General features: G+C 36.9%; 1 protein-coding gene across 5 annotated transcripts; it reads left to right on the top strand.

The window, feature by feature from the left end:
- The first annotated feature begins 327 nt into the window (after window positions 1–327).
- Window positions 328–20,202, top strand: ECHDC1 (ethylmalonyl-CoA decarboxylase 1). 5 transcript variants are annotated; one of them, XM_037139586.2, is made up of 8 exons: window positions 329–584; window positions 1,257–1,387; window positions 1,872–1,961; window positions 4,956–5,177; window positions 8,316–8,458; window positions 15,424–15,476; window positions 16,953–17,033; window positions 19,440–20,202. In XM_037139586.2, the coding sequence occupies exons 3-8, from the start codon at window positions 1,946–1,948 to the stop codon at window positions 19,846–19,848; spliced, it is 924 nt and encodes a 307-aa protein (XP_036995481.2). In that variant the 5' UTR covers window positions 329–584; window positions 1,257–1,387; window positions 1,872–1,945; the 3' UTR covers window positions 19,849–20,202. The 5 variants fall into 5 exon arrangements, with proteins under 5 accessions (XP_036995485.2, XP_036995481.2, XP_036995482.2 ...); XM_037139587.2 differs by having other exon boundaries at window positions 1,877–1,961; XM_037139590.2 differs by lacking the exon at window positions 1,872–1,961 and having other exon boundaries at window positions 328–584.
- Window positions 20,203–20,205: the final 3 nt, after the last annotated feature.

The following is a 20,205-nucleotide window of genomic DNA, read 5'->3' on the forward strand; positions in this document are numbered from 1 at the left end:
GAGTTTCCCTCTAGGCACAGGACTTTTTCTGCAAATTTTCTGTGTGATCATATCACCTACCCAGGTTCACTGCCAGCAGAGACCTTGAGGATCCTCTCAGTGGCTATACAAATCACCCTCTTCCTCTATCATTTCCCTATTTCCAAAGTTAACATCAGAGACTGAAAATAAACAGGGTTTGGCAGCTGCCCAGGACCAGCTCTAACCCTCGGTCGTGGAACCAAAAGCACAAAGCAAATATAACCCTAGGCTCGCCCGGACACCGATGCCGGAACCGAGGACGTGCGGCCACGGGGGTCGCGGGTGCAACCCGGCGGAAGCGCGTCTCGACGCAGCGGAAATGGGTCACGTGGGGCGGAGGAGGGGCGCGGAAGAGACGAAGGGGCCTGCGCCTGGCGCCCAGCTGGACTTCGGCTGTAGGGTCTGTATTTTAAGTGACGTCTAGGAGGGAATCCCAGCAGGTCGCTGTGTGACGGACTTTAGCGCTTCTCCGTACGATTTCTAAATCGTCCCCGCGCCGCCGCCCTCTGCCCTCTGCCGGGCTTGGGGACCTAGTGCCCGGCGCTGCGGCCGGACTTTGCCAGGTGAGCAGCGGATGGGGAAAATATTCCTCAGAACGTGGAGAAATAGCTGAATTGGGAGGCATTATTTCAACGTGCTAACTTAAATTAGGAATACTTTCCAGGCCCTGGGATAGGTAGTGTTAAATGGCTAGAGAAAAACAGTTATCTGAGCCAATCAAATGTAATGTCGTGAAGCATACAGTCACCAAGAATTGCAAAGTGGGGCCAAAGAGCCAAAGATTTTATAGGACAAAGAATAAAGAAAGAAAGAGACATGAAATATCAGATTGAATGGGCTCCATAGTCAACCTTGTGTAGGTTTGTAACCTAAGGGCAGGTGCTGATGTAAAGGAAAGTGGTTTTCCGGAAATCCTGGAGGAAGAGGGGCTCTTGTCTCAAAGCCCATGTTAGCATCTCAGGCGTCTTGTCTAGTTTATGTAGGGGAACGGTGTAGGAAGAAGGGAACTAAAAAATTTCTGGCAACGTGTTATTTCTGGGCTCTGCCCTTGGCAGGTCTCGGGATGCATCATCCTGTAGATTCGTCACTGTATCAGCAGTTTTCACTGCTGCTATCTGGGAAAATGCTTACAAGGAAACTTTCCATACCTGAATCTTTTATGAGTTTGTTAGTACTGCCTATTCTGTAATCACCACCTGATTAGAATATTCGGTTTACTTCAATCTCTGTTACAGGTTGAGAAGGCCCAAAGTCGGCTTCGCTTTGGGAGATTTGCCTGACACAATATACTGCGTTTCTGGTAAAAGGGAGCATTTATGGGATGGCAGAGTTTCCTGTTGGCTTGCTGATGTGCAGTCCTGGGAAGGTAATGTTCCCGAGGATCTCTGTAATTGTCCTTCTCACGACCTATGCGTTAAATTAGCTGGGTTAACTAAAACTTACACCATTTGTTTTGTGCGGCCAACTTTCCAACAACAACAAACATAAATGCCCAACTCATTTTTAGAGTTTTTTTAGAACCTGAATAATCCTTTTATTGCCACACACATACAAAGTTATAAATGTAGGGGATCAAAACCACCGATTACTTACCTGTTAAAAAGACTGATAAGGCCTAGTAAGAAAAATCTACATCTCCCTCCTCCAACCCCCTTTTTCTCACACATCTGAGAGCCTCTTGTTTACCAACCAGTGATCTAGGTAAGAACTCCCTTCCTGAAACTGGGCTTGGAAGAAAAACGTTTTAGGGTAAAGACTGAAATTGTGAAATCTACTAGGGGAGGGAGGAACGTAATAATGAGATCAAACAGCTGACCTCTTCTTGAAATTGTACTGTTCTGACTTGAAAGACCAGTGTGTAAAGATCAGCGGAGCACAAGCTGCGATCAACATTCCAGTATGAGAAACTAGCTTTCGAAAAAGAATGGAGTCTAATGAGGGTAAGTGGGGAGAATAATCAACATGTTAAGTGGAGAACTGTTAAGCTTTCTATGATATGGATTCTTAAGCCTGTTTGCCACCTGATTATTTCATTTATCAAGCACTGCTCAAGGCACTGCAAATGCCTTCCTGCTGTTAAATCTAGTGGCAGATTTGGTTAAGGAAGGAACTACGGAACAGTGTGACGGTTAATAAAGAATATGAAGGAGAACAGGCAATGAGAAAGAGTATTTTACATTGTGTAGCATGTTAAAGGAGATGGTCGGGAGTTACTCTCATGGAGAGAAAGTGTAATAGGTGAGGGCTCACCTATACAGAGACTTCGAATGAAGAGAACACCTGAAGAATTTGAGGAACTGAAGAAGTTAATTGTGGCTGTATGAGGAAAAAGGGTGTGTGTGGCATGTAATGAAATTTGAAATTATATAATGAGAGCCTAAAATGAACTCAAAACTTTTTTTAAAAGATCCTGTATTGATTGTCTGAAATAGAATATATCTGATTTTTTGTTGTTTACTACCTATCTTAGGCTGTTTTCTTATTAAGTATGTGTTTGTGGTTATTTTGTGCTTTACTGAATTTCAGAATGTGTAACAGGTTTTAAGAGAATGGCTAGGTTATTCCCCACGCAGAGGGGGCAGCCCTTTGATCACCTTAGCAGAACTTACCAAAACGGAGAGTGGCACCTTCCATCTCCGACTTCCCCAGTGCTCCCTTCTCTTTCCCTCTTCCTGTGACTTGACTGCAAGCTCATTCAGCTGAACTGAATCTGCTTGAGGCAGGACAGCAAAGTTCCCTGCATGACAAGTTGTAAACGTTTGCTTTGTCCTGAAGAAAGTTTATGAAATTGTAAATGTCTTAGAATCTGTTCAGCCCTGGCTGGTGTAGCTCAGTGGATTGAGCGCGGGCCTGCAAACCACACAATTGCGGTTCGATTCCCAGTCAGGGCACATGCCTGGGTTGCAGTCCAGTTCCCAGCAGGGGAACCATACATTGGCAAACAAAAGGCAACCATACATTGATGTTTCTCTCCCTCTCTCCTTCCCCCCCACTTCCCCTCTAAAGATAAATAAATAATAAAATCTTAAAAAAAAAAAGGAAAAAAAAAAGAATCTGTTCATAATATTGTAAGTCTGGAACTGATTACTTGGCTGCATGTTTAGAGAAAACCTGAATCACAACCCTTGTTCAATTACTTGTACTTTCAGGAACTATAATCACTTAATAATAGCTAACACTTTGTCAGCTCTTCAGCACTGAAGCCTTGTCTCTGAAGTTAGAATTGGGATGAAAGTGTACATATTAGCTATTAACAAATTTCTAGATTTGGATTCCTCAACCGAGGTCAGCAAATCTGGTAGCCTTAAGCAGGGCCCTTGAGTTTTTATGGTACTGTTTGTGGCATAGACAAAGGAATATGAGAAGAGGAGAGAAAAGGGGGAGAGTTAGCGGAAAGGGGCAGGAGTGGGTAGGGGGCAAGTGAAAATATATGGAATTAATAGAGAGAAGGCTAACATGAAGTATTTGTAAGGTTTCCTTGGAAAAATCAGCATATTGAAGATGTCTAATGAGGTAAAATATTAGTGACATAAATATTTAAATTTGTAATGATTTAAGGACAAAGAGAAATAGATCCGATGGAATCAGTACCAGTTGTCTTTGAGTTGTTGACTTGGAGGGAGGGGTAATGTATGAAGAGAGAGTGGACTCATTACAATGAAAAAAGACATGTTGTTCATTGATTCTGTTATCCCACAATAAGAATTTAAAATGCTAGTGATTTTATAAACCATACTCCATTATCTTCTTGTTTAATTCTTGTTCTTTTCCCCAAACACAATATTGTGGAAAACAAAGGCATTTTTTTAAAAAATAGCCATCCAAGTCCTTATCTGGTTTCTTTGGCACATTTATTTTATACTGAAGTCATAGTCAGTGTGAAAAAGATCAAGACTTCTTCTTCCCCAATTTAACTTTCTGTAGAGTTGTCTCTTGTATATCTGATATATCCCTAGGTGCAAAACATGCAAGAACATAATCCAAGAAAAAGCAAGCTTGGACATATTTGAGAGGGGGGAGGGGCAAGAATGGGAGAGAGTAGCAGGGAGAGAGAGAGACTTGAAATCAGACACAAAGAATATCCCATATTCTTTACTTTATATAAAATTCAAAGCAGACAAACTGATTTTGAATATTAGAGGTCAAGATAGTTATCTTTATTTGGAGTGGTGATTGAAAGGTGGCAGAGTAAACCTGAGATTCATGTTATCTGCTGAGTGCTATATACTGAAATGTATTTGCCTTGGGGAAGTTCATTGAGCTGTACATTCTTCTGAATGTATGTTTTATGTCAACAGTGGTGCTCATGTAAGGTAAAAAGTCTGTGGGCAGAGTTGTGATCACTTGATAAAAGTGAGACAAGAGTAACAGAACCCTGGGAACACAGAAACCACCCACACATTCCGATTTTTCTCCATCTGCCTCTGGACCCCTTCCAGCCTCTATAAAAACATCACAGAAAGTAAGGATTATGCTAAGAATCAAATTTCTGTTAAAGAGTGGGCTTTCTCTTGTAGCATTTCTGCATTGAGACTGTCTGTAAGTGGACATTTGGACTGATTTCTTCTTAAATTTTGGAAATGTTAGAATTGCAGAAATAACTACTGTCATGAGAAGGATTACCTGGAGGCAGGAAATGGTGCTAAACGCAGAACAGCAACATTCTTCTAACCCTCCCTAGTGTATTAGAACCGTGTAAATGCACTGTCACTCTGTTACCATCTCAGTGGTAGATCCTGAAATGATGTCCTTTGTGAATTATTTGGTTTGAGAAAAGGGAAAAAGGGAAAGAATTCCATACTAGAGCCATCTCTTCTAAGAGTGCTTTTATAAGTTGGGAAATACTTCCAATTAAATAGGAAGGTCTATTAACAAAATAATGTGACAAAAGTGTCTGTTCATCTGTGCTACATATACTTATGTCTCTTTTCCAGAAATGGCAGGAAGTCTTTTGAAGACATCATCTGAGTCTCTAAGGACAAAATTGCTACATCAAACAGGATTGTCACTTTATACTACATCTCATGGCTTCCATGAAGAGAAAGTAAAGAAAATACTTCAGCAGTTTCCTGGGGGAACCATTGACCTTCAGAAGGAAGACAATGGCATTGGCATTCTTACTCTGAACAATCCAAGTAAAAGGAATGCCTTCTCGGGTATAGAGAGTTTTCTTTTGCTTGTGACAGAATAACACTAAGTCTAACCTGCTGTTACATGACTCTTATCCTTACCCTGGTGACATTAACTCTTGGAAGTCATGGATCCTTGTAGAACATGAAAACAAAACTGTCATGTGAGCCAGGAACATTTTTTTACTAATTGTGGAAATTTTAATGCTTTTCTTTTAAAACAACCCACAAATACAGATGCTGATGAAAAGGAAACTGTCAAATTAATCTTGACTATTTTTTTCCATTGAAATGTACTAACTGCTTACTAACATCATTTGTTTGTGTTCAGCTAATGTCACTGGGAAACAAAAGGCATTTTTCAAATATTTTTAAAAACTAAAAAGAAAAACTTATACATTAAAAAAGAAATGACTGATTACCTTAAATTTTTTGTGTGAATTGAAATAAGACTGACTTTAACCATGTAATTCCAATATTACCAGTGAAAATGCTTCCCGCGCCTGTTTATTGCTCCTTTCCTAACTCTTAGATACTGTAAATACCTTCTGTTTGCTAGCCAGTGCTCTTGGCATTCAAGAATTTTATGTTTGAGAGACCTGAAGGTCCAGGATATATGGTAATTTGCAATTTGCCAAAGCTGAAATTCAAATGATGCTACCTTGATGTTATGCAGAAGCTAATGAGTAACCTTGCTGAATACCCAGCCCTTGTATTTCAAGGTGATTTTGGCAATTTCTCTATTTGTCATTTATATACTTTATGAAGGTAAATTATATTCTGTAGTAGCATTTGAAATATTGGGCTCAAAAATACCTGAATGCATTGTCATGTATCTATATATAGTCACACCTATAAACATAATTCAAAAGACTGTAAACCATAAGTTGTCTATGGTGGATCTTTAAATCAAAGATGACTTTTCCTTTCCACCCAGCAGAGTTCACAGATGTCTATCTCTGTTAGTGTTAATCACGAGAAATATAATGCAAGACACAAATGTGAGCCACATATGTAGTTTCAAATTCTGCAGTAGCCATATTTTAAACAGTAAAATGAAACAGGTAAAATTAATTTAAATTTCTAATTTAACCCAGTGTATTCAAAATATTTTAACATGTGACTAATATAAGAATTTAAGCATTTTTTAAAATACCAAGTCTTTGAAATCTGGTGTGTGTTTTACTCCTATTGCACAACCCATTGCGCCTTTGGACTCGCTACATTTTGAGTGGGTTATAATAGCTACGTGAGGTGGTGGCTACTTTAATGAACAGTGCAGTTTCATACCTTCATCGAGTCCAGAGAATAAAGACCTAGGAAACTAACATTAGCCTAGGAAAAATAAGATTAGCAAAGTACGATTGCTCTAAGAGTGAGATTAGATTAATAGTTTTCATTTACTACTGAATAGCCACAAATACATTAGTAAAACTTTGTGTTCAGATGGAAACAAATGTTAATTTGGTTCCTAATTAACACTAATACAAATAGAACTATTATACATTAGTGTGGATAATGGTATTTTGTTGGGTTGGGAGATGATGATTGAGCCCCATACTACATAACCCCCAAGGCCTTTGTTTGAAAATCACCCAACCAGATAATCTTTAGGGTCCCTTCCAACTTTTAACATGTATTTTACAAAGTCAGAAAGATGAGTTCAAGATTAACTACTGGTATAGATTTCTCATAGTCAGGGCCAGCTTTTTTTTTCTTGAAGCTTAAATATTAGGGATGACTAAAGGTCCATATTTACTTATATAGATCTATTCTCCCCTTAAAGGTGTATTTTTCTATAAAAAGAAAAATATTAGACTGTAAATCTTTTGAGATTTGCAAGAACTATATTTCTAAAGCACCTAGGACATCCGTGGATAGGTCTGCTGTTCCAACTAGGCCATAACTAGAATTAAGAAGGATAGCCGCATTAGTCATTATTTATTGTGGGACCACTTCCCTCCTTGTTACTTCAAAAAATGACCAGAAAATAATAGTTCTTGACCTCATGAGGTTTATATTCCTTAGAAGTGAACATATAGTTTAATGGGCTATACGTAGTAAATTTTGGAATCTTGTGGTAGAGATTTTGCCAATTTCAACCCTCTGTTACGATCTTTCTATTGGCTTTTAAAGCATGTTCTTAAGCAGAAGACAGAGTAAATTTAATCATGCTGAGAGCATTATGAACTTTCCAAACTTGGAAGACTTCCACAAATAAGTGTAAATGCCAGTCTCTGCTATTTCCACCTTAAATATGTCTATTATAAACAAACTCCAATAGAATTTTTGAATGATATCAAGGTAACAGTCTAAATAATTTATAGAATTAATGTTTGCTAGTCATTCTATTGTCAACTAGGTACTTCCATGGTATGCCTTGAGCTTCTTAGCACAGTTTCTCAGCCAGGAAACAAGATAACATTTACCCTGTGTTACACTAGTTTTGATGTGGTTAGGTATGAAATGTCACTGTAGTTTCAACTGCAACCTACTTGAATAGCAGACCTGCCAAGGATGTCCTAGATGCTTTAGAAATACAGTTCTTGCTCTCAAAACACTTACTATCTAGTAGGGTTTTTTTTTTTGTTTTGTTTTTTTACAGAAAAGCACACATTTAGGGTGAGAATAAATCTGTATAGGTAAATATGGACTTTCAGTGATCCCAGTACTGCCTGCCCAGTATTACCATCTCATGCTCTGAGGCCGTACCATAGTTGAATTAGGGATACGGGCACAACTCGTTATGTGTTTGCTCACCAAGACAGTGCATACTGCTGTGAAGTGAGACCTGTACTTCATTTTACCCTAAGGAATATGTTAACACCATATTCCATAGTTTGATTCTAATGTTCGTATTCCTAGGAAATATATATGTTCTCATTTTTCTTCAAAACCATATATTTGTGTAATTTCTTAAGAAAGAGATTGCTGACAAATTGTGAACTTTTAAAACAGGCAAAAAAATAAGTAAATAAAGCAGGCACTGTTATGTGTACCTCTTCTGGATATATTCTCAGTGGCAGCATAGCAGGGATTTAACATTCAGTAAAAACTTGTAAAATGTATGATCTAAGTACCTTGTTTGCCACCGCATTGTTTCTAAATTATTTCTATTCTCTGAGTGTCTTAGCCGTTTGTGATTCCCCTTCTACTCTCTGACAGGTGTTATGATGCTACAGCTTTTGGAAAAAGTGATTGAATTGGAAAATTGGACAGAAGGGAAAGGCCTCATTGTTCGTGGGGCAAAAAATACTTTTTGCTCAGGGTCTGATCTGAATGCTGTGAAGGCACTAGGAACTCCAGAGGCAAGTATATATGAATTGTGTACTAGGTTCTACAAGCTTATTAGACACGTATGGCCGAGATATTTCTATTTTACTTATATTTATATCTTATTTACATTTGTTGTAATGACAGCTACTCTTTAATAGCTTTTCAAGGATCAGAGTTTTGTTTTGCTTCTTCAAGATTAGTAGTGTGAAATACTGGAATTTAAAAAAGGACAGGAAAATTAGCAATAACCAAAGTGTTACACATTATTAAATTTAGCAAGAATTTGAGTTTTTAAGTGGAAGCCCCTTCCATCTCCTGATAAAGAATTTTACACAAGGTATAATATAAAGTACTGTCATATCTTTGGTACAGAGTAGGCTTCAACAAATGATAACAATTTAAAATTTTGCTTTTAATTATTATGCCTATAGAAAAAAATCTTAATCATCTTCCATTATCAGTCCTCCTAGGAACCTCTTTTTCTTCAATTCAGGCTTCCACCCACAACAAAATGAGAGAGAGAAAGGGCAGGGGGGGAGGGGAGAGAGAGAGAAAAAAAATGACAAGGAAAAGGAAAAAATGTATTTGTTGCCATTTAATTATAGATCTGGGCTATATTTAGGTAGTAAAAGGGGAGTTGTATTATTTATTTATTTTTAACCTATTTTTAAAAAATTGTTGATACTGTTACAGATGCCCCCCCATTTCCCTTCCTTTTCCCTCCCTCCCCCCCAAGCCCGGACACCAGCCTTCAGTCGCCCTCCCCCCGAGATCTATCAGTCAGTTCCATTGCATCCATGGCTCTGGTTTGGTTTGGTTCCTCAGTTTAGTTTGTTCATTAGATTCCATGTGTGAGTGAGATCAAATAGTATTTGTCTTTCTCTGAATGGCTTATTTTGCTTAGCATACTGTTCTCCGGGGTCATCCATGAGAACACAAAGGGTAAGGTTGCTTCTTTGCTATTCCACAACTCTCACACCACTACCCGTGTTTGCATAAATATATGGGAGCAGAGTTCTCTTGGTAATTTTGGCAGACTTGCATTTGAAGGCTGGTTTCAACACTTTCTGGCTAAGTTATTGCACAGTCACTTAATCTTTCCAAATCTTATCTTCCTAATCTATAAATGAGAATTATGTATTTCACACACTATTGTAAGGACTCAAGGTAATGTATATAAAGTGACTTCTAGCACAGTATCTGAAAAATGTAGCTATTTTTACTTTAAAGCTCTTGATATCAATAAATATTCATGAAATGGTTCACAATTTGTAGCACCACCAGACTTAAATTTGTAATGCGTCTGAATGGTTAGAGTGTGAAGCTGGCAAATCAAATGTATGGACTCTTGCCCATGCTCTACTAATAATTAAACATGTGACCTGCAAGTCACTTGATTATAATTTTTCATCTCCACAGTGATTGAATTACTCAGCACCTTTGTTCACAAAAGACACTGTAAAGGTAGAATGAGAAAATAGGTGTTTGTGGGTCTGATACAAGTCAGGTAGGAAAACATCCCTAAAACGGTGAAAGGTTATTTTGTTTTCTTCTAGTTAGAAGGTTGTTTCTGTCTCTTCAGATGATGCGGCCAGGATTCTCCCTCCATGTATGTAAAAGTTAAAGTGGAAACACACGAATGGTCTGAGTTGTGTAGGAAAACGTATACTTTTTATACAGACTTAAGGGGTCACTTTAAAAAGTGCGTTCTTTCTAATATGGACATTCTCCAAGTTATCTACTCTGCTGAATGCCTGCAGTTGAGTAAGGTTAACTTCTGAGCAACCGCTGACAACTAAGGTGGAGGGGCCCCCAGTGCTAAAGCAGCTCTGGGGGTGTCGGTCACCTGCAGTGACGCATATCTGCCAGTCTAATCAAAAATCCTGGAGTTGTGATTTTACTTTATAATGTGTATTTTAGAACCCAGCTCAGTACTTAAAATACCTCATTTTATTTAAAGCATTTTCCTGGGTAGATGGATTCTTTCTTGTACTTTTATGAAGCCTGCTTATTTCCATATTTTGCTATGTATAATGCACTCCCATGCATAATGTGCACCCACATTTTTGGCCCAAACTTTCAAGAAAAAAAATCGTTCATTTTAATTTTTAATTAGTTTATACTTAGATACTTTTTTGTATTATAAAGGAATTTATTGTTGAGCATATCATGATATAAGAAGTGTCATGTAATAAATAGTTATAAAAGATGAGAACAGATACAAGGTATTTCAGGTGCTACCCATGTATAATACACATCCTTATTTTCCCCTCAGAAATTTGGGCAAAAATGTGTGCATTATACATGGCAAAGTACAGTAATAGTATAGGAAATATGCAGCATAGAAATAGGAAATTTGAATAAACTTCTCTTATGGATAATATTAAAAAGCACAGTAATATGTATGGGGTATATTTGTCTCACAATGATTTTAAAATTAACAAGCAGTAGAAATAATGTCTATAAAGTTCCTGATAAGTATTTCTACTTCTCACATAGATGGCATTTCTATATGTCTCAGAAATAACTACAGGTATGTGTGACACTGAAATTTAAAGTGGCATGGGGACTTATGGGGCTCGTCCTTGTGTATGAATGTGTCTGCCCCTCACTGCCAGGAGTACACTTACTCTTTTTTCTTGTAGGTGCATCAGTAGCATCTGCCAATTAGGGTGCATTTGCTCTTTGAGCATGATGCTTTTAGAAATTGGCTTACTTTCCTTTCTAATTACAATAAGATACTTGAAAGTGACTATTAGATGGCAGTAAAAAAACACGATTATGTTGATGTTTTTGCCACTGTATTTTTTCATTTAAATTTTTTTATTAATGAAAATGACCAAATATAAACAAAAGTAGAGAGACTAATACAGTGAAACCCTCGTGTATGTACTCATTATAGCATCAGCAACCATAATCATTTTATTAAATCTGTTTATCATTCCACTTTTTTTATGTAGCTGGTCTGTTAAGAAGTTGGTTTCATTTTGGCTTTCTTTGTTTAGTGAGTAGGAAAAGAGCTTCAACTGTCCTTACTAGTCAATTAATTCTTGAGAAAGAATACCAAGAATTCTTGGTATTGAGAATAGTCGTGGCAGAGAGATGAATTGGCACAGCACAAGCATTAGGCCCTGGGAAGTTATGGGACAGAGAAAAGAATAAAGTAGGAAAAAATCTGATGTAAGTACTGGGTTGGCCAAAAGGTCCATATGTGTTTTGATTTCATAAAAGACACATTTTTCATTTTCACCAATAACTTAATTGATTATTGTGAGTATGTCAGCTCTCTCTTGTAGTATAATGTAGATTATCCTAATGTCTGGATTTGATCGCTGTCTACTTCAACTGGTCCACCTGCCTGTGGAGCATTCATTGTCCAGCAAGAAATCTCCAGCATGAAACTTTTGACACTTTCTGTGACACAGTCACAGGACTTTCTCCACACACTGCACAAATCTTTTTTTGCATTTCAGTTGTGTTTTTACCTTTCTTGAAATAAGAAAACATAATATGGTGAAAATGTTGCTTATTTTCTCCTATCTTCAATATTAAAGTGGCTATACAAAAGTTCACCCATTTCGGTAAGTTTTTTTTTTTTTAAACACACTGATATGACAGCTGTCACAATACAGTTGGTTTTGAATGAAGTTAAAGACAATTAAGCACCACTAGAGCCATCTTACTGAAAAAACCAAATGACCTTTTTGACCAACCCAATATTTACCCAATTATACGATTTGAATTTGTTTTCACAGATGTTCTGTAGGTCACAGTAAGTCTTTTTTTCAGAGGGCAAAAATAATTAAGATCTAATTATAAGCTTTAAGATATGAGGAGATAAAAACCTTTTTACTTTGCACTGAATAGGTATTAACCCTTAAGGAAAAGTCGAACATTTTAGAAACCTTCACACACTTAATCTAGCTTGAAAATATCCTTTGCCCCCTGACCTACTTTGTCCTATTCTGCCAATCCATTGCTCCTTGTTTCTCATTGCTTAAATTTGTACAGCGACCTCAAAGTTCTTGTCTACCTGTATTGCTTTTGGGACTACTATTGAACAGTCCCATTTTAGCCTTACTGATTTATAGACAAGCTATTACAGTTTTCTCTAAGCTCTTCCAAAGTATTCTGAAGATATAAATAAGATATGTTTATATCTGAAGATATAAACATAGCAGGCACTTAGTGGGGGAAAGAGGCTCATTTATGGTTCTAGGATAAGATACTTTATGGGTTGGGCATTTCCCACTTAAGATAAATATGGCTTAGAGTAAATAGGATGTTAATATAGTTCCTTTGGCACTTAGGCTTTGTATTGCACTTCTCATTTCTATTTTTGTAGAGAAAGCTGGAAAAGTAGGGTTGGGTCTCAGGGTATCTTCCAGAAAGGATGAAAATATCACCTCCTGCAGCAGCTCTACTGACCTATTTTTAGTGTTTGCCAGTTTGCAACTTTCATTTATCAGAGCAAGTCTAGCTTTTCATTGGTTTTTTTCTTTTAGTTCTATCACAAGTAGGGATTTATTGCTGATTGGCAGTTTGGCTGTAGAGTCTTTGTGGTGTTGTGGTGTTGACCACAATTTCATACTGCTTTTAAACTTTTTTACTGTTTTACATTTGAATGAGAATTCTAACAGTACACAGGCTGATACCTCCTTCACTTTCATTTCAATCAATTCTAAATACTGCCATCAGAATGTTAAGTGCTCTAAACCTAGTAACAGAAAATATGCCTAATAGAATTATTTTGAGATCCTTTAACAGGCTGTTGTAGACAGGTTTTCAATAGAATATAAATCATTCTGGTTTTGAACGTATAGCTCTTTGTGCTTGTATTAATTTTCTTTTCACTTTATAATATAGACTGCCCTCCCTTAGAAAGGATTTTGTTTAGGAAATTGGTACCATACTGGTTTTTACCATTCATTGCCTGCATTTGTTTTATTGGTCAGCATAGTTATCCATCTAAAAGTCATCTGACTCAGTTAATGTCATCAGGCATATACTATATATATGTAGCGAAACATTGTACCAGCCTCTGAAGATAATAAAGAAGGCATTTTTCCAACTTCATGGAACGTACTGCTTAAGCCTTAAGTAAATGCCATCTCCCCTTCTACTTTATGAAGCCTTCCCAACTACCCCAGCCAATTGAAATGAATTGTTTCTTATTTGGTACTATTCTCAGTTTGTTGGAGCATTTTAAAAAATACTTATGCTATACATTGATGTATTGCATTTCTTTATCTCATAGATTTTTGAGGAATAGGAACTGGGACCACAGTCTACTTACCGTAGTCTCTAGCCCTAATCTTGCAAAGACAAGCCGAAGAACAAATCCTGACACAATGTACACGAGACAGTCTATAAGTATTATCGTTAAATTACAAAAATAAAAATATTGCGAAAACACAAAGGAGGACAGTATTACTATAGGGTTTAGACAGTGTTGATGGAAAATATTTGATCTGTGCACTCCCTAAAATATGTAGAGGCAAGGACAGGCTTTCTTTGGAGTAATGGGAGTGTGAACAAAGACATGGGAATAAGTGTAAGCTGCTAAAGGAATGGCAAGTAGTTTGTTGTGGCTGAAGTTAAGATGCTTGGATGAATGGTACAGGTGTCGGTAAAGTTGGTAAAATAGTTTGGGATCAGTCCTCCCAAGAAATTTAGACTATTTTATTGGTGATAGGAAATAATCATCTTATGGGAAGGTTCACGGGAAGCAGGATGCACTATATGTTGCAGAAGAAAAAGAAGTTAAATACAGAAAGGTGATTTGGGAAGCAAGGCTATTTTAATAATCTAAGCATGAATAACAAAAGTCTGAACTAGTGTAATGACAGTGAAAATAAATGAAGGGATTATGTTGGAAGTATTTTGAAGGAAGAATTTGGGAGACACGCTCGGTGACTAGATGAGTGTGGAAGAACTGTGAAATGGAAGGGCCAAAGAAAACCAAAATTATGAGCCTTATTGACAAGATGACCTTTTTCTCTTAACTTATAACTTGCTTACTTTTATGTGGACATTTTTCCAGCTGTCCTTTAAATCAAATAGAACAGGTATTTTTTTTATTCTTTATTCCTTCCTTATGGATGAGGAAACTGAAGTTCATAGTTATGCCTTGCTCACGTTCGTGTTATTATACAGTGGTAATGCTAGGATTCAAACTCAGCTCTGTTTTGCCATGAGTATGAAGTATTGGCAGAATGTGAAATTTCTAGTAGGTTTTGCGACTCTATGTGAAAGCAATAGTTGAAGCAATGGAAATGGATCAGATTTCCAAAGAAATTGTAGATAAGGTGGTGAAGAGAATGATGGATTGGATTGGTATACATGCATTTAGTGGATTTAGCTGAATAAAAAGAGAAAAAGAAAACTGAAAAAGAACAGTAAAAGAGAAGAGAATCAGGAGTGGACGGGTTACTAGAAATTGAGATTATCAAAATAAAGAAACTTGTCAAAGCAAAATACCATTTCTTATAGATAGAGGAAGATGAGGAAAGGAAAAGCCATTTAATCTGACATGAAGATTATTAGCAGCTTTTGAGGGGAGTCTTGAGAGAAGTTTATATATAGATCAGAGTATACTGGCCTGAAGGAGAAAAAAAAATGCGATGAGTTTAGACTACCTTTAAGAAATTGCTTTTATGCGTTTATATTCTTAGGGATCGGAGTTTTGGATAATTAGCGGGTGCCTCTTATGTCTCCTCTCTCCATACTACTCTGAGTAGAACTCCGTACTCTTCTGGGTCATTTGATTTAAACTCTCACATCTAAGTGTTTGCTAATGCCTCCTGCAAAGCTGAGCTCGAATCCTAGAAAATCAACATCAAAAACTGCATCAATGTGCATTTCATAGCATCAAAGAATTTTAAATGAAACCTCTTTAAAAAATGTTAGATGTATTTTTGACTTTGCTTCTAACTCCTGAAATAAAAATCTTATATAATAATTTACATTAAACCTTTGTGTTTATTTTTATTTAAAGGATGGAGTGGCCTTATGTATGTTCATGCAAAACACCTTAACAAGACTTATGAGGTAATATAGTTTTCTTTTCAAAATATGATTTCTAAAAAACAAAAAATAGCTCTTTATTCTATGTGTTGCACCAGTTAAAAGAGTGAGCTGATTTTCCAATTATATTTATTCTAATGATGACCTATTTGTGCCATCAAGGGCAATCATTTAATTAAACATTAGCGAAATAAGTATTTAAAAAATAAGATACATGAGAGAAAAAGAATTTAAGACACAGCACTTTTCCCTAAAGCACGTATATTACTATTAGCTATATATATGTAGCTATAGAGATGAGAAAGTTAAATATTGATATTACAGCAGAATAAAGACACATAAAGGTTACCTAATCTAAGTTGGTAGAATGTATAGTGAAATGGTCTGTTATCTAGAGGAGAGAGAAGAAGAACTGTGGATTTCTGGAGAGGATGGATTCACTTTGCACCTAAATGAATAAGCAAAAAGAGATGATTCTTGGCCTATTGCTGTGCATTTGGGGTTACAAACTGACTGGTTTGGGCTGATTAGCTCTCTACTACTGTATTCCAACTGGAAACAACTTAATTACAAAAACTAAGGAAATTCATATTTATTTAGTATATTTACTAATTGGACATCACTGTACTTTTGTTCTTCATATGTGAGAGCATAAAAAGAACAAAGGAATCATAACAATACTATTCTAAAATACTTTTTATTGTATTGGCAACTGTTCACCTCCATTTTCCTATTACATTTGACTTTTTCTTAGATAAATCTTGAGTTTTGTTTAAATATTTTTTTTAAATTGGGAGTAGCGTAATGTGCAGTCACTTTAAAGCTACAGCTTTGCATTTCAGTTAGAACCTACAAAACAAATCCAGACCTTCCAAACATTTTAGACTTACCTTTTAACACTGAAACAGTACCGCACTGCAAAGTGGGCCTTTGCCCCCAGGAGAGGTGAAGAGATTTCTTTTTACCACAGAGCATCCCTTTCACGTAGGAATTGTCTATGGATCGTTTCAGTGAGCAGTGGAAAGGTAGGGACCTTTGTAACAACACAGCCTGGGAACTCCTTCTTCTGTACCACATATCCTCCCTTTGGCTACGGCCCTAACTTTCCCATGTATAATCTGATGTGAGTAAAAGTGGACCAAAACAATATCACATTGAATTGTTCCTGATTGCTGGTAAGTAGTTGAAAAGTTCCAGGAGCTGTATGTTATCCAGAAATATCCATTTATTTGGAATAAAGTTACAAGCTGACTACAATTTGAAAATATATGATTCAGAGAGGTATTTTGATAAATTTACATGGCATTTAGTATGAATTATGTATCTTCAGATATATTATACTCTTTTGCTCCTCATGATCCCTATCCTGAGGTTTATTATTATAAACATAGTTCAATAATTTTGTTTCTATTGCATCTCAAGTTTTAAAATAATATTTGCAGATTAATACTGAAATGAAAAATGTTAACATACATTTTTCCTTTTTCCTTCAACATACAGACTTCCACTAATAAGTGTCGCACTAGTTCAAGGCTGGGCGTTGGGTGGAGGAGCAGAGTTTATTACGGCATGTGATTTCAGGTAGGGTGAAAACTGCACTACCCTTGCACAGGTACGACTAACGTGCTCAGATTTATTATTCACCTGAACATAAATATTTCATATAATCTTAAAATAGGAAAATCAATTAGCACATTATTTTATGTTATCATTAGAATAGATTATTTTAGTCAGTCAAGCATAACTCTGCCATCACTTTATTACCACTCATTCAAAAAGTTAACAAAATAAATTGAGTTTAAATAAATCAAATTCATTTAAGCAAAATCCTTCCCAGCATCTTGGGCTTTAAACAACTTTTATGTTCAGCTGATACTCAGGGAATTTATTCCTGACATAACCCTTTTCTGCATTGTAGGAATAGCTCTGAGCCAGTGTTTGAGTCAGTTCCCGAATGTAATTTAGAACTGTGATTTATTAAATTTATTCTGTGAAAAGCCACTTCATAGGATTGTGTTCAGTGTTAACAGTATTCCCGTCTCTAGACCATTTGGCATTGTTTCTGAATTTCTATTCTCCTTTCTTCACTTTTGACATCTTCTGTTGAACAAGGCAGTGCCCCTTTCAAATTTGGAGCTAGATTCAGATTCTCAGGGGACTTGTTCTTTCTTCCTTCCAGTTAAAAATTATGTATTGAAAACTACTGTGTTCATGGGTATTTGAAGCTAAAAGCAACTGTTCATAATTGAGGAAGATTTACCCTTGTAGGAATTCACACTTGTGAGGAGGAAGTTCTCTTTCCCAGTGGTTTAATAAATAGGCATTTGCGAGACGTATTCTACTGGACTGTCTCTCCTGATTAAAGAGTCAAAGATTTAGTGTCTCTTGTTCTTGGTGCTGATAGAACCAAATCACCTGTGGTTGAACATTGAACCCTTTTGAAAGCTAAACTAACTTGTGGGGTTTGTTTGTAATGAGTAGATGAAGACAATGATTTTTTTTAAGAAAAATTCAGACATGACCTTTTGTCCAAATTAAGGTTTTAACATAGTGAAACCTTCTCACTAAAGTGTGGAGTCAAAATAAAACTCATAGGCACCATCCCCTAAACAGTATAACTTTATGCAGTCTATTAGGAGAGTACAAATACTGAACTGGCAATTGTGAACACCTTTTGCTATGTTCACTAATTTGTTAACTCATCTTTATTGTACTCCTTTGCTTATTAAGCACCCTATTCATAAAAATCCCAAGATTTGGGGACAGTGAATTCCTGCGATAGGAAATCACTGCTCTCAGTCTCACCCAAGCCGCGCACTGTCAACTTTCGGAATAGTGTCTCCGGTTCCACTCCAGCCTCGCTAGCTACTGTGTGTACTGTGAGGTTAGCGCACATGTAACGAAGCTGCCCTGCCTAGGTTCTCATTCTGGCTCTGCTATAGCTGCACAAGATGTTTAAGTATTGATACAGTTACCTCAGTTTTTCCTCTGTGAAATGAGGTTACTGCTGTACCCTGTACAATTATTCTGAGGATTGACATGAAGTTCTGTAGAAAACTAGTATGTTATTGAGTGCTAACGTCTTAACAGAGCAACCAGGGTAACCCTTTTAAATAAGTCAGATACTACTCTCTTGAGTAACCTCCTCCAAATAGCTTCACGCTTAAAAAATAAAGTCTGAACTCTCATGTAAGGCATATACACCTACCTCTCCAATTTCTACTGCCATTACTGTTTCCTCCATTCCAAGTACAGAAACCTGTACCCAGAGATTCTAAGAAATTCTCCTTCAAGGCCTTTGTACTTGTAGTCCCTCTTCCTGGAACACTTGCCCCCCCACCCCCGATTTTTTCATTGCTCACTCACTAGGGTAGCTGCTCAAATATTCAGAGGCCTTTTCCATCTAAAATAGCACACCCCTGACACACACACCCTCCTTCTCTAGTCCCTTGCCCCATTTTATTGTTATAACTCTTACCACCACTGACATTGTATCATTCAGTGTCTATTAACAGGAATGGAAACTGGCATTGGTAGTGCTCAGTACATATTTGCTGGGAGACTGGATAGATACTGGTTAAAAAACAATTTTTCTTTTCCCATGGACAACTGACTCTGTTTTTTATTTTTTCATAGTATGCACGTAACATTACCTACTCACGTATTTTCACTTAACCTAGGTTTTCTCATTAGGGCACCACTTACTTTAGAGGTGCATTTGGGCTTTTAAAAATAAAGACACATTCTTATTTATAAAGAAGCAAGCACAACAAAAATGTTGATACTGGTTTTAGAGGGAGGTCGTTGATTATTGTATATAATTCGAATTCTATATTTAGCCAGATTTTTTAACATTCAGTTTTTAATGTATCTACCTATAAAGACCTATGGAGACTTCTGATCAGATCATGAAAGGTTGGTAATTGATGACTAAAGCATATATACTTAGTTAAAATTAAGTTGTTTTTTTTCTTTTCTGTGTTGCAGATTAATGACTGCAGGGAGTGAGATCAGATTTGTTCACAAGGAGATGGGTATAATACCAAGCTGGGGTGGCGCTACCCGGCTAGCTGAAATTATCGGCCGTAGACAAGCTCTCAAAGTGCTAAGTGGGGCCCTCAAAATGGATTCCAAACAGGCTTTAAACCTAGGAATGGTTGACGAGGTCTTGCAGTCTTCAGGTGAAACTGAAAGTCTGGGAGAGGCACAAGAGTGGCTAAAGCAGTTTACCCAAGGGCCCACAGAAGTAATTAGAGCTTTGAAAAAAGCTGTTTCTTCAGGCAAAGAGCTTTGTTTCCAAGAGGCATTACAGACCGAAAGAGATCTTTTAGGGACACTTTGGGGTGGACCAGCAAATCTGGAGGCTATTGCTAGGAAAGGAAAATTCTGTAAGTAGATGTTTTAAAATAAAAGGTACTGCAATGATTAATGTGTAAAAAAGTTAAATATGAAATGTCAGAATTACTTCGAAGGGTACCACTGGTATTTGGGTTTTTAATCATTTCTGAGTACCTAAACTCATTGGCATAATTTTTAGAATACTCTAGTACCCCCTCCACTTGCAGAAGTTAGGTTCCATGATTCCCAGGGGAAACCTGAAAGTGAGGATAGGAACAAACCCTCTGTATACTATTTTTTCCTTTAATTACACACCTGTGATAAAGCTTAATTTACAAATCAGGCACAGTAAGAGATTAACAGTACTAATAAGCAATTATAATATACTTTAATAAAAGCTTTGTGAATGTGATCT

This window comes from Artibeus jamaicensis, unplaced genomic scaffold (genome assembly GCF_021234435.1).
Source record: "Artibeus jamaicensis isolate MK-2021 breed Jamaican fruit bat unplaced genomic scaffold, CSHL_Jam_final contig_387, whole genome shotgun sequence".
NCBI classification, from domain to species: Eukaryota; Metazoa; Chordata; class Mammalia; order Chiroptera; family Phyllostomidae; genus Artibeus; species Artibeus jamaicensis.